At 35.4% G+C, this 13798-nt stretch overlaps 1 protein-coding gene across 1 annotated transcript in view; it reads right to left on the bottom strand.

The window, feature by feature from the left end:
* CSMD1 (CUB and Sushi multiple domains 1) overlaps positions 1-13798 on the bottom strand; it is a 1120396-nt gene that overhangs the window by 218314 nt on the left and 888284 nt on the right. Inside the window, exon 22 of the mRNA XM_069011476.1 lies at positions 3735-3904. Coding sequence (XP_068867577.1) covers positions 3735-3904 — 170 coding nt within the window. The remainder of the gene's footprint in view (positions 1-3734; positions 3905-13798) is intronic.

Below are 13798 nucleotides of genomic sequence, written 5' to 3'. Positions count from 1 at the left end.
TGCTGCAATTTTAATTTCCTCAGTCATGAAGAAAAAAGAAGGTCTATTTGGCAAAACAGATGAAAGACAATATTACATTCTGCTTTTCCTCTTGTCTCTAACAAATTCACTGTGACTGCATTATAAAGATTCTGGCATAAGCAGCCACTTTAAAGAATTATGAATCTTCAAGCGGCAGTTAAAACAGGGAGACCAAGAAGATGAAATGTTAGTGAATGAGAAAGGATAAGCTCTAAACCAGAGATAATCCAAGTATTCACTTCTGTCATATGTCCTTCAAAATGGTGAGACTGTTTCTATTACTTTACTTGAATTCAAATTTCTATCCCACTAATTCAAGTTCAAATTTTGTCACAGCTATAGAATTCTTTGCCCACAAGTTACAGACATTGACCTGCATGCATTCTCCTTAAAAACAATAGTTTTGATTCTTCCTCATGCACTAGTCTTATTGATGCCCAAAATACTCTTGCAAATTATATACCATTCCATACACACTACAATCTCCATATCCAGCCTCAATATTCCCACTTGAATATTGAGCTGAATATATATTGCTGTAGATTATATTTTCAAAGCAACTAAATAGTGACAGAGTAGGAGTCAAATCACTACAACTTGATTGTCTAAATGGTATTTATTGTCAGTACATCCCTGGAACACACTTAATGTAGACTTACTAACACCCTCACAAATCTTCTCTGAGAAAGCATTAGTGCAGGAACTGCATAGGCCAGAAACTGTTTCTGAGAGACAGTTCCAGTGACTCACCTTATTGTGCATGATGCAAGAGTTTAACATTACAGGTGCAGTCAAAATGCAGAAGCTGGTCTTGGGGGCAGCGGGGAATGATTACGGCATTGTTTGGAGCTGTGTTTATGATGAATTTAGCTAGAGCATTACGGAATGCCTCGTTTCCCCTATTTTTGAGGAACTGAAAGTGTTTGTTTTACTTGCCAGGGTTAAAATACACAGACAAAAGAAAAGGATAATCCTACAGTTATTCAAGAGGCCAATGCTCCAATAACAGTGCTAATGTATCTGCACCTGCTGTGGGAATGCATAACACTCATCTGAAGGAGAAGAAATGCTGGCTAGAGTTTTTTAAAGTTTCTTGAATCTTCCTAATCTGACAATAAAAAGAAATTATTTACAACTAAACTTACCAAATTTCCTTAACTTCAGAGGTAATATGGCATAAAATCATCCCAAAGGGACACGCTTTTAAAATATTCCTTTGGTGGCTAGTGAGGCAAGGCCTGTATAGTTTGCTAACATTGGTAATATTCCAAAATCCTTTCACTACATCCTCATGGTGTTCATAGTGATCTTACCTCAAACAGTAACATCATATGCTTTGTCTGACACTCCTGGTTGCTTGATCTTGGGACTATTACATTATTATTACACGGTTTTATTGACTCTCTTTATCACGCACTACTGAGCAACATATTTTTCCCTTTCTTACATACATTTCCCCCGAGGTGCCCTTACCCCGGCCATGGGCTCAGCCATGCCCTGCAGTGGGTGGTTGGATCCGGCTGAAATCGGCTGTGTCCAGCTGGAACCGGCTGTGTCCAGCTGGAACCGGCTGTGTCCGGCTGGGGAAGCCCAGCCTCCCCTCACAGAGCCCCCACAGCCCCCGCTGCTGCCAGGAGCCGGGCACCCCCACCCAATGCAACGTTACATACATACAGATTTTTCTTTTAAAACAGAGTAAGATACTGAGCTGGGAAAATGCCCTATATTTCAGTGCAAGGTTTATAAATATTAAGCTTAGTGCATCCCTTGCAAGCTGCCAGCAAGGCAGTCTTGCAGCTTTCTTCTGTGCAGGCACAAGATAGAAGGCTGGTGTTCATAACAGAATTTGCTCATATTTTGGGTGCAGATAGGAAATAAAGCAAGCTTCAAAGTCCATAGTCCTGCCAAAGTGCTGATTCCAATGGAAATATGTAAAAGGACATCCTGGCATGGGAATAGAGAGGAAATAGACTTTATTTTCATAAACGCAGGTTATAGAGAGACCTTAATTGGTGGAAGAGAGCTTAATTGTATAAATGGAAGTTGTGCTGTGCCAGCTGACTCAAAACAAGAGAACAGACCTTGCAGTTCAGACATCACCAAAATTTTGCCTTTGCTTCCTCTAGATCGTCTGAAATATTGTGCTGAAAGATCTGTGAAAGAAGAAAGTATCTAACAGATTGCTCAGAACAACTTTGTCTCTGGCAAATCTTTCTTATATCTCCAGGGAATATCACTAAGTAACTGGATATTACTCATGAGATGTTCTGAAGGATAACTGAGTTTCTTGAATGTTTCTTTAGGGATTTCTAAGGGATATTTTGTTGTTGATTTTGAGGTACTTTATTAAATTATTTATAAACCAGATATCTGCACTGCAAAGCTTCTGGGAGACTTATGTACCACATTCAAGCAACTCAGTGGGCAATTAAGTTCTTTCTTCTCTGCTGCATCTGTTCAGAACAAAAATACTTTTGAGGATCTGCACCATCAGACCGTGGATAATGGGACCAAAGGAAAATACAGACCACGTACTTTGCCCACTTACTCAATTGCCTTTGATCTAAAAGCAAAACCAAGGTCTTATAGTGTTTTATACGGTGGTATAAAACATGGTGGCATTTATTATCAATGATTTTGTGGGTAAAGATGGAGAAAATGCTGTTCTTTTGATTGTAATTTTCTAATCTATAAACTAAACTATAAGTTTTGCTTATTTCATGGTCAAATGCAGACTGTACTTGTTGAAAAGAACAGATATAATAACAAAGATATAAATGTCAATATTTAAATGAAGGCTTTTTCTTTCCTCCCCACATTCATCGTATTTCTAAATGCCTTGTTCTTTGTAGGAATTGAATTGTCACAATTACATGAGGAAGCTCTTAGATGAAAAAATGGATAAAAATAGAACCACCAATATTTGATCCATAACAACTATATCTTTAAACTCATTGTGGGAAGCACTAGTGCAAATTTAAAAAAACAAGTTTGAAATGCAGACAGCAATTTCTAACATGCAAAATGGGTTGCTGGGAAATATCCAGAAAGGAAGTTGTTAACTGAATTCTGAATACTTTGTGATTTTAAGTATTAATTAACTGAAAATTTGGAGACATAAATTTGAAAGACTAATTTAATGTATGGTCAACACTGCAGATGAATATCATGATTTTCAGTACATACAAGAATGCAACAGCCAGTATTAGGAAAAGACAACTTATCACCATGCTGTAGAAAAGTGCATGCTCAAAATCTCTATTTATTTAGGCTATGTTTCAAAGGCTACCTGCAACATAAAAGAATGAAAGACATCCTCTATAAATACAGCTTTAGCCAATATTGCAATGTTAGTTTCTGTTTAGGTAAAAAACCAAAAATCTGTGTGCTACACTTACAAATATTGTGCAAAGAGAAAAAATACTAGGTATTCAAAATCCAAGTTCAAATTTTAGGATTCCTTTTAAGATTTAAACCACTTTAAACAGTCTAATACTTCTAGAAATATAATTGAACTTGCAATGTTTTCTATAGTTTCTTTGCATCTAGTATAAATCATTGAATCTAGTATAAAGGCAGTGATGTTATCCACCTAGAATTCATTAATTTTGTGTCAGAAAGTGGAAGGAAAATAAAGATAATTGGCATTAAAACAGATTTATTCATGCAATGTGAATATTTAGCATAGAAAGTGAAATTATTTCTCTTATTACCTTAACAATATCTCCCTCATGCAGCTGAAAGCTCCTGGCTCTAAGATGGATCCCTTTTCCAGCCTCAGTTTCAATTTTATAGATACATTCATGGTTGTTGTCATAATTAGATGGAAAATTTGGAGACAACAATGTTCCTTCATTTCCAGAGACAGTTGCTCCGCATTCAGCTAAAGAAAATAGATACATTAAAACAAAAGTGAATTATCCAATTCAAGAAAATATGGGTTATTAGCAATAATATTTAGACTCTATGCAATCTCTAACAGGCTATCTAGGAAAAGTATATTTCTATTAGATTTCATCTGTAGGAACAACTCCTAGAAACCCTATCAAAATTGCCATTTCCTGCATTTCACTGTGTCTGTTTATTACGTGCTCTTATGTGCTTTTACCTCCAACTTATCCCCTGGTCCTCCCATCAGACTAACCAATAATTCAGGTTAGCCTGGATACCATAAAAATAGAATGTTTTATTGAAATATAGTTGTTGTGGTAACATTTCAAATAAACACACTATTGATTTTACTTCTGTATTCAGCTTTATAAATAAGTATTTTAAAAAGCAGTCAATAAGCTGCAGAAAAAAAAAAAATTCTGGTACTAAATCAAGAGCATTCAAACATGTTTTTCTCTACCTGGAATAAAGTGGAAAAATAAAAAAGAAACCAACATTTATTGACATCAGTCAGAGCCAAGGAGACAGATCTTTTCCTTTCTGGGTAAAAAGTAGGTGAGTCTTTTTCACAGCCATCTGTAGTAAGCACCTATTGACACTTTCATTAGACATTACTTGTTGTAGCTCTCGAGTAAAGAAAATAATACAGAGTAGGAGGAGTGTTATGTTCCAGACCATGGACTCAGTTTGAATTCTGAATAAAGACTAATAAAATTATTCCAAATATGCAAAGTAAATTCCATCACACAAATGAAAACATCCAAACAGACAGCAAAGAATATTGGTGTACTTTTCAAACAGCTATTTAAACCACTCAAAAATTACCTAAAAACACCTTATAAAAGCCCACAGTAACATTAACATACCAACCATTAATCTTCAGCTTTTTTTCAGGTGCATGAGATTGATATTTATATCTAATTTTTCAGTCTAGGGATAAAATATACTGTGGTTTTTTTGACCTAAACATCATTAGATGTTTTGACCTCATTCAGAGTTTCATAAAAATGTAACAAATAATAATAAATTAAAATATAATAATTATAAATCAACATATACACCCTATCAAATAACTGATAAGTTTAGAAAAAAAAACTGTGTTTTTTCTAAAAATGTTTAATAGATTTTCATGGTTCTTAGGACATTAAAACATTTATTTGAGGAAGTGGGAAGGGTATTCAGTTTTAGGTAAAACTCAATATAGTTTAACAAGTATATGTGTAAAGAATAATTTTTAAAATATAGTATAAAGATAGTTCAGCAAATATATCAGAAAAGAATTGATTTCAACATATTTAAGAAGAAATGTATGGTTTATACTTGCAAATAAGCAGTCTAAATATTTTGCATTTACTTTTCTGAGGCCTTCATAGTTATCAAATTTATGTGCCTCTTGCCTCGAAAAGTATAAAACGAGTGTATTTTTTACCTCCTCCTTACAATAAAACTGAAGAAAAAAAGGGAGTAAGAAGGAGAAGGAGAGGGAAGCTGGATGGAGGGAAGTGGGCAGGAGGGAAGTAAGGATGAAAAGGGGAAGAAAGCAAGGGGGAATGAGACAGTTACAATCTTACACAGATCGTTATTTCTGCTCTTCATTTGGGATCTCCTTAGGCAAAATAGAAAGGAGTGAGTATTTTTCTAACTGTTCCTGCACATTGAAGTCCAGAACTGCATGACCACGCTTCCCATAGTTATGAACTAGAAACTCAAAAGAGCAGCCATTAAATGCAATACTGAGTCTGGTCTTGGCAGCAGGAATATGCAAAGGCATCTCTCCCCTTCAATGCCCTAATATTATACTGAGTAGTATGGGAAAAGCCATGGTTTTTCTTTAAAAATATTTACACTAGCTGATACTGCTGCTACTTTTTTATATAGTAATTAACAGAAGAAGCCAGGATGTGTGACACCTAAATTCAATTCACTTTGCTTGTGGGAATTTGAACATGCATCTCCTATGACTTCTGCCTCACACAGAGATATTAGAAAATCAGTCACAAAGTGAAAAAATGTTGACTAACCTCTTTAGCACAGTGGGTAGGGCATTATATAAGGGAAAAGGAATACTTCTTCGAAGAAACTCGTACATTAAACGGTTGGGAAATAAAATTCTGAAATATCTTATGAATCAACATTCACTGCTACCATGGGAGCACCACACTACTACACTGGAAAAATATATTCATGTTCACTTCCATTTCCTTCACCTCCAATTAATCTTTAATTCTTTATGCAAAATGAAACAAGAGCCTTTTGCCATATTGGCACGACGATTCTGCTAGCAAGCATCAGATAAAATTTAAAATTATTTTCCAGAAGCAAAAGAAATGAAGCCACATCTCTTATATTCTTGATGAGAGATCAAGGCATGGCAGTTTTGTGTAAAGAACAGATATGGCTTGCCCACTTATGGTAACTGAAAAGTAAAATACTGTCAGTCTTGAAAGCACATGGGTTCTATGAGTAACTACTGATTTTAGTATCTCAAGCAGAAAAATACTATCGTATTATCTTGAAAGAGCTCTCTAGTTCTTGACTACAGAGGCCACTTCTTTGCTTCAATGCCTTCCAGATACCTTCTCAGTTCCAGAGACCTGCTCTCATCGTGACAGCATGAATTGCCTCCCCAGCCCAGAGAGATAAAAGAGAAAATAATTCTCACTCCCCCACATGAGAAAAACATCTAGTATTTTGGGACAAGAAAATAAAGAATTCTTAGTAATAAGAGAACAAAGACCACTTGGTTAAGAACAAGGACCATTCAGTCAAGGCAGGAGAGATGTAACAAAGTTTCTAAAATGTAACAGGTAGCAGAACCACAGTAGCTCACAGAAAAAATTGTTATACAAGCATTTGTTTTAAGGAAAAAAAGCTGATGTGAGTATTAGGAATGCGATCACTTACGTTACTGGTTAGCAGGTACATGACAATTACACTATTGGCTATCCAGGTGCGTGTTATTCTAATCTGATAGTGAAAATATTATAAAAGCTATATACACTTTTAATAAATGTTTCTGCATCATTCATACATCACATTGTATCTGATTGTAATTTCATTTATTAACTATAAGTCACTAAATATTACCCATATGCACGCTTTCTTTGATAAAATCAACTATATCTGTATTAGTATCTACAAGTCAAATTATGCAAACATTGACAGGCATGGAATTTGCCAGGAGAAATAATCTTTACTGATCTTAAAGTAATTACTGTTGATATTCTGTCTCCATATTTTGATCCACAACCTGGTATTGGAAATATCAGGGTGAATTTAGGTGAGTAGGTAAATTATAACATACCCATCAAACATGCTCTATGTAAGGAGCATTTTCAAGACTAGCTCCTCAAGCTGTAGACTTTAAAGAAAATTAATATATTTCATAATGCTCTCTGTGTGGTTATGTGATATGCTTAGATTAGTATAATGTAAGTATGACTTAAGGACGTTAAATCTGCATAAGATATAATACCTAAAAATTGCTATAAAAAATGTAGCACTGAAATACATATTGTGATGTTATAGAGATTCCCTTCTCTATGTTGCATTTCTCCCTTTCCTTTGTTTCTGTATCAATCTATTTTGCTTTTCAAGATACAAAATACATTGATTCAAAGTTCTAGATTTTTTACTATCAATATGGTCAGTGACACCTAAACCCACTCTGTAGATTAAGCAATTAAGAACCAGTTCTAACTTCATTTATTTCAATTTAGTAATGTATTTAAAATATATACTATTACCAAGAAAAAAACGTGTAATCCAAGATACTTTTCAGCAGAGAATATATAAAACGTATGCTAAGAGAAAAAAAAAAAAAAAAATTGAAAAAAAAACCCCAAAAAACAGTGAGCCAGAAAACCATGAAAGCAAAAGAAAGAAAAAGGATCGTTCATTAGAGGTCATAAGAAATGACAAAAAGCTTCCATTTTCAAGGGTAGGAGAGACTTCTTTTTCTTCTGTGAAGGATATAGGAGAGTTGTTTCAGCTGGAAGGAAGGAAGGAAGGAAGGAAGGAAGGAAGGAAGGAAGGAAGGAAGGAAGGAAGGAAGGAAGGAAGGAAGGAAGGAAGGAAGGAAGGAAGGAAGGAAGGAAGGAAGGAGGCAAGCACATTCTTGGAGAAATTACACGAAATAGCACCGTGTTCTAACAAGATCTGTAAAATTAAGAGGTTGTTTTCATATTAAAACACATTAAATCACTTGTTACATAACTTAAACTAGCACAATTAAACAATTTTTTTTTTCTGTAAATATCAGCTGCTTACAAGGATCCAATTGAGATTCTTCACTTCCCAAATCTGCCAAACTATGGAAGTCTGCCAAAACACAGGATTCAAAAGACAAGGTCCTTCAACATATCTCCTTTATAAAGGAAAAAAATCTACATGGTACTGCCTCTGTGTTTCAAAAGTTGGAAAGCAGACAAAAGTAGATTAATCTAGTTCTCTATTATAACTTTTGTTTAAAAGCACTTGTGTGCTTTTTAAAGTTAGTTTTATTTATTTATTACAAAATCAAAAGTATTCACCTTAGAATTCAAAAGGTATACTCATATTGACTGTATGTCACCTCTTTTCACACATAAAATATTTTAAAAGAGGACCTAATTTCACTACAGTTAATTAATTTTGCTACAGTTTCCAAGTTGTCTGTTATAACCTTGGTAAGAACTGCAGCAGACTGAAAAAAGCTGCTTTATCAAACTGTTCTTTTATTCTGTTTCAGTGAGAGTAATCTGTCTGGAACAGATACTTGACCCCATTCTTTTTTCTTTTGCTTAATAAAATCAGTTAAATTCTATCTAAACAAGTACCTTTTTTCTTTCTTTCATTGTCTCACTTGAAATCGGATAAAAGGAAACTGCAGAGGGTAGATCTTTTGAATATCAACAAACACTTACCGAATATGAATACAAACTCTATAAAACAAACAAAATTCAGGGATTTTTGAATTGCTTTGAAATACAGTTCATGTAAAATGTAACAATAACTTTGTTTAATGGAAAAGTTTACTTTATTATTTTTTCTTCCATACATCTTGCTAAAAGGTTTGACAGGATTTTAAGCAGATCTCCAAAGCAGAGATCAAATAAAAGTAGTATGTTGTCAGTTTAAAGGCTTCTCTGCTGCAAAGCACTCTACTGAGTGCAGAATACCCTTGTTGTATTTACAAAATTGTGCAGCAGTTCATAAAGTATGAGAAGAAGCTGAGCTCAGACATTCTTTATGTTTTGTTGGACAATATTGTTATCCAGTAGGATGGCTATGCAACATTAATACAAGAGCAAAGGGGATCACAGATGAAGCATCATTTGCTCTGTCTCCTCATAATAGCAAAGACTTAGGGTTCCTCCACAGTCAGTGAGGGATCTCTAAAGCTGAGCATATGACTTCTGCAGGGACGACACAATACATGACTGGATTCAAGCATGGATTCATGTACAAACTCTAATACAGGAAGCTTCCAGTTAACAGGAATGCTGCATCAAACTGAGGTGCGTGTGGAGTTTCCACAGCAACTCTCTGCATGGTGTCTGAGTCTGTATTGCCAGCAGTCCTCCATCTCCAATTCTGCAGCCTGCCCTCCACCTGAGGGTGCACCTGTAACCTTTCATCTACACGCTGCCAGGTGGCTGCAGCATTACCTTTACTCTGGCTTCACGAGTGCTATTGTTCTCACCTGGCACTACTGAATTCAGAAACAATGTTATGCTGGGTTTCTCCTAAAAAGTTATTGCCATTGATTTTTAAATCACACTCTTCTCATCCCACTTCTCACTCTTTTGCTTTGTAGTTTTAGCCTGTAACTCTACACTAAGATCACATCACTCTGGATCTGGAGGCATTTGGCCTGTAACTTCATACTGGAATAGAATATTGTAGATAACAAGCAGTTTATAGTTATTCTAATGCAAAAGAAGTATTACACAATAAAATACATGCACAAATATATCACGTTAAATACTATTTAGTCTGAAGCACTCGCACTTGTTCCATTTGGTGTAAACAGCATCATAAACTGCTAATGAGGATCTTGAGAAGGCCTGCATGAAAAATATAACTGTACCAGGGAGAAAGCAAGAAGTTGTTGGCTTTTTTTCTCATTACTATTATCATCATTATTGTCACCACTACCTTTACCAAGGAGAATTTTTTGTCTGAGGATTCTTTCCTTCCTCTTACCAGTTGGTGCCTGAGGAGTGGCATTCCCTGTTTTTTTTCTCTCTCTCTTTTCTACTCTTTGTTTGCTTCTCTAACATAGATTGCAAGTAAAGTTAGGTCATCAGCTGTGGACTGCACTACTAAAGCATGTTCATGTCAGCCTCTCTTAATATTTTTTAAGTAACACCCATATGATGGCAGTGAGGTTAGAATGCTTCACTGAAAACCCTACTGAAATGCTTTGGTGAAAACAAACCTCTTATTCTGTATTTTTTGTACTATTTGAATGCACAGAATAATGGAGCAGGAAAGGAAGGCCTAAACAGGAGGCAAAACATTTTCTGTGGTTTGCTTAATTAGTTCTCAATCCATATGCCACTGACATAAGGCACTACTCACATTCTCAAAACAAATCCTATGATGTTAATTAGCCTCAGGGGATTATTGGCACAAACCAAGGTAAGGACATTTTTTTGTATTTATATTCTTTTGAGATTTTTATCTACTCTTTCTAGTATCATCTGATAATAAGCTTTGGACATAACATCCCCACATTATTTGTCTTAGAAAGAAACAACTCTTATCAGACATAACCTTAAACCATAGAAAGAAGGCAAAAGGGGGACTTGAGGCAATCTTTATTCCTTTTAAATATAGGTGACTAATATTTCACACCAGGCCTCAGATAAAAGTGATTAAGGTCTCATAAAAATCACTCCTTCTCACTCTGAAAATAAAATCAAGGTGGCCATTGTGTACCAACTGAAATCTGTAGTGATTCCCGAATATTAAAGTGTCAGTTTTCAGATAGAGACAACTCAAACCTAACACTAACCTAAACACTAACTCAAACAAATCTTCAGTATTAAGTCAAAAACCTGAAACTAAAACAAGGGGTTAAATAACACAACCTTTTGATTGTATTTATATAAATGCAGTATTGTAAGATAAAGAAACAGAAATTATCAAAAACTTATCAAATAACTTTATTAAATACATTGTATAAAACAATGTATAGAAAACAGCCTTAACAATAGATTTAACTTTAGTAGACTTAACAATTTAAATGTGACAGCTTTTAAATAAAGAATACCGAAATACAGTGGATCCGGAATGCATGAACATCCTTATTTCTGTCTGAATATTCAGAGACACAACTACTGATGTTATATAAGATTTCTTGCTCATGAACAGCTCTTAAATGAAAGGTCTCTCTGCCTAAACACCAGCTAAAAATGAACAGTGATTTTGACTTCTTAAAGGTGAGCTCAAATCCAAATTTTATGCTACAGAGACTTTAAGGAAAAAAATGAATGCCAGATCTCAAGGGTCTCACAGAAATCTCCAATGCTATTCAGGCTAACAGCGTTCCCACTTATGTTTCAATCTCACTGGAAATTAACTCAATGCTACAACATGACAGAGTATATTAATTACAATTGATGACTTTGCAATGAATACTAACTAAACTATTAAAGAGAAACAGCTTATTAAATGGTGTCAGCAATTTATTGTAGCACACTACCAATTAGTCAAGTAGTATTTAATATAACAACTAAATATGATAAATTAATGTGATATTAATTTGAATACCAGTGAGCAATACCTCGGTGAAGATTTTACTCAAATACTGTATTAATGCACTATTAAAAATCAATTGCCATATAAAATTTAATAAAGGAGCAACACCACTCAAATATGGAATGAATATATATAGGAGTGCTTTCTTTTCAGCTTTACAATTTAAGTTTTTTACAGCTTGATTTAGGAATATTCCATACAGTTGAAATAACTCATGTGGGACAGGAAATAATACAGGTTAAAACCCAAACCAAATACAAAAGCCCCAGCACTCAAAACTAAGTTTATTCCTTGATATGTTATGTTTGAACTCTGTTCAATCCTTACCATGAAAGGCTGATGTGAACTGAATATAGTATAGACTGTGTAGTGCAGAAATAACATTTTCATTAAACGTCATACATAGGTAAAATTATACAGTTTCTTAAAGAGATAGTGAGCAGGGAAAGTGCAGACAAGCAGAGAGAAGCAGCTTACAAATCAAATAATATAATCATTAAGACAATCACATAAAAGAGAGTTTGAGAATGAATTCAAATGTTTATTCCCTCTTATGAGAGACTGGAATGTTAAGGGTTAATAACTCTAACAATTGTCCATATGCAAGAGCAGCTGGGTGCTTTGCTGAGGTCAGGTTTGTATCCCCCCCCAAATGAAGGAGAGGAGGAGAGGTTTTGGATGCGTGATGGTGAAAACTCTGTTATACATAAGAACAGCCCAGCTGCAGAGGGGGTGAGCACCCATCACCAGAGGATGACCACTACACACTGACCTTTGCTAAGCAAAAAGCTGGGCTTTGAGCCAGATAAAGGAACAGGCAACTAGCTCAGATGCAAAACTTAATTCCCAGGGAAGTTATCCAGACGTTCCCACATAGGCCTGAAGGTATTCATCCCTTCTGATAAGGCATAACTACTTACACTATGCTGGGAAACATGGTTATGTCTCAGAAAGTGTTATAAATGTCATAAACTATCAAAGACCCATTGACCTTTATGTAAGGACTTTCCCCACCCTCAACAGATCAAGACCACAACCATCACTTCGAGCAATGGACATCTAAATTACAACAGTTTCATTGCTAGATCCTTGTGCTGTGATATCTCTCCTCTCCACCATCTACTTTTATCCTTTCTTTCTCTTTTTTCTTTTCCTTCTATATTTTCTTAAAATATATTTTTACATTTCCATAGATTATAAAAAAAAAGGCCACATACCTTCTTTCCATTGTAACCAAATTGTTCTAAAATAAACATGCCAGACATATATATATATATATATAAATATATATATGTATTATAAATGTATACATTCTGGTAATTCAGTGCCATTTCACTCTAATCCTGAGAATTCTTGTTGTTTCTCTCACACACCACCCAGAGTCAATCAAACTACCTTCCCCTAAACCCACTGTCTAGACCAGAGCATTACATAATTGTTACATCAGACAGGATCCCTTGGATGTGGTGGAGTGATCAGTGTGGTCTAAAGCTGTTTAGGGTTTTCTGGTGTGACCTGGACCTGCTGCAAGGTATTCTGTGGGAGAAAGACAACTTGACTCTCAGAGAGGGTTGTGAGGAGAAGGACATTGACTCTCAGTGGGTTACTGAAGGGTGCAACTACCAAGAGCTAGTCAAATGGTGACTGTCTGCTTGTTATGAAACTATAATGATAATTTTTTTTCCCTCGGTATGACCTGGGTACATCAGACCTGCTGAAAGGCTTTCTGGTGGAATCTCAGCCTTTTGAAAGGCTTTTCCTGGGAGAAAGCCAAGCCAACCCTCAGAGAGGGCTAATGGGGAGAAAGACATTAACTTTCTGCAGGTTAATGACAGATTCAAAAGGAATGACCACCGAGATGAGTCAAATGGAGATTGTACCCTCCTGATGGAATTAAAGTCTTTTGAAAAGAAAAGGCCCCTACATCTGAGCTCTGTACTTGGCAACTCACTGTAAAGGGATCTCCACTAGGGTTTTCACTCCTTGCCTTCAGAAATCAGTCAACAGCACATCTTTGTCAAGTGGGAAGAAAATAATTAAATGTCTCCCATCTTTCAGAATTTCATCAGTTTTATCACAGTGCACCACATAAAGGAGTACCAAAACTAAAAGGCTCATTCCTCACCTTTTTAGGGGATTG

The sequence above is a fragment of the Aphelocoma coerulescens genome, chromosome 3 (genome assembly GCF_041296385.1).
Source record: "Aphelocoma coerulescens isolate FSJ_1873_10779 chromosome 3, UR_Acoe_1.0, whole genome shotgun sequence".
NCBI lineage: Eukaryota > Metazoa > Chordata > Aves > Passeriformes > Corvidae > Aphelocoma > Aphelocoma coerulescens.
This window is presented reverse-complemented; position numbering and strand designations above follow the sequence as displayed.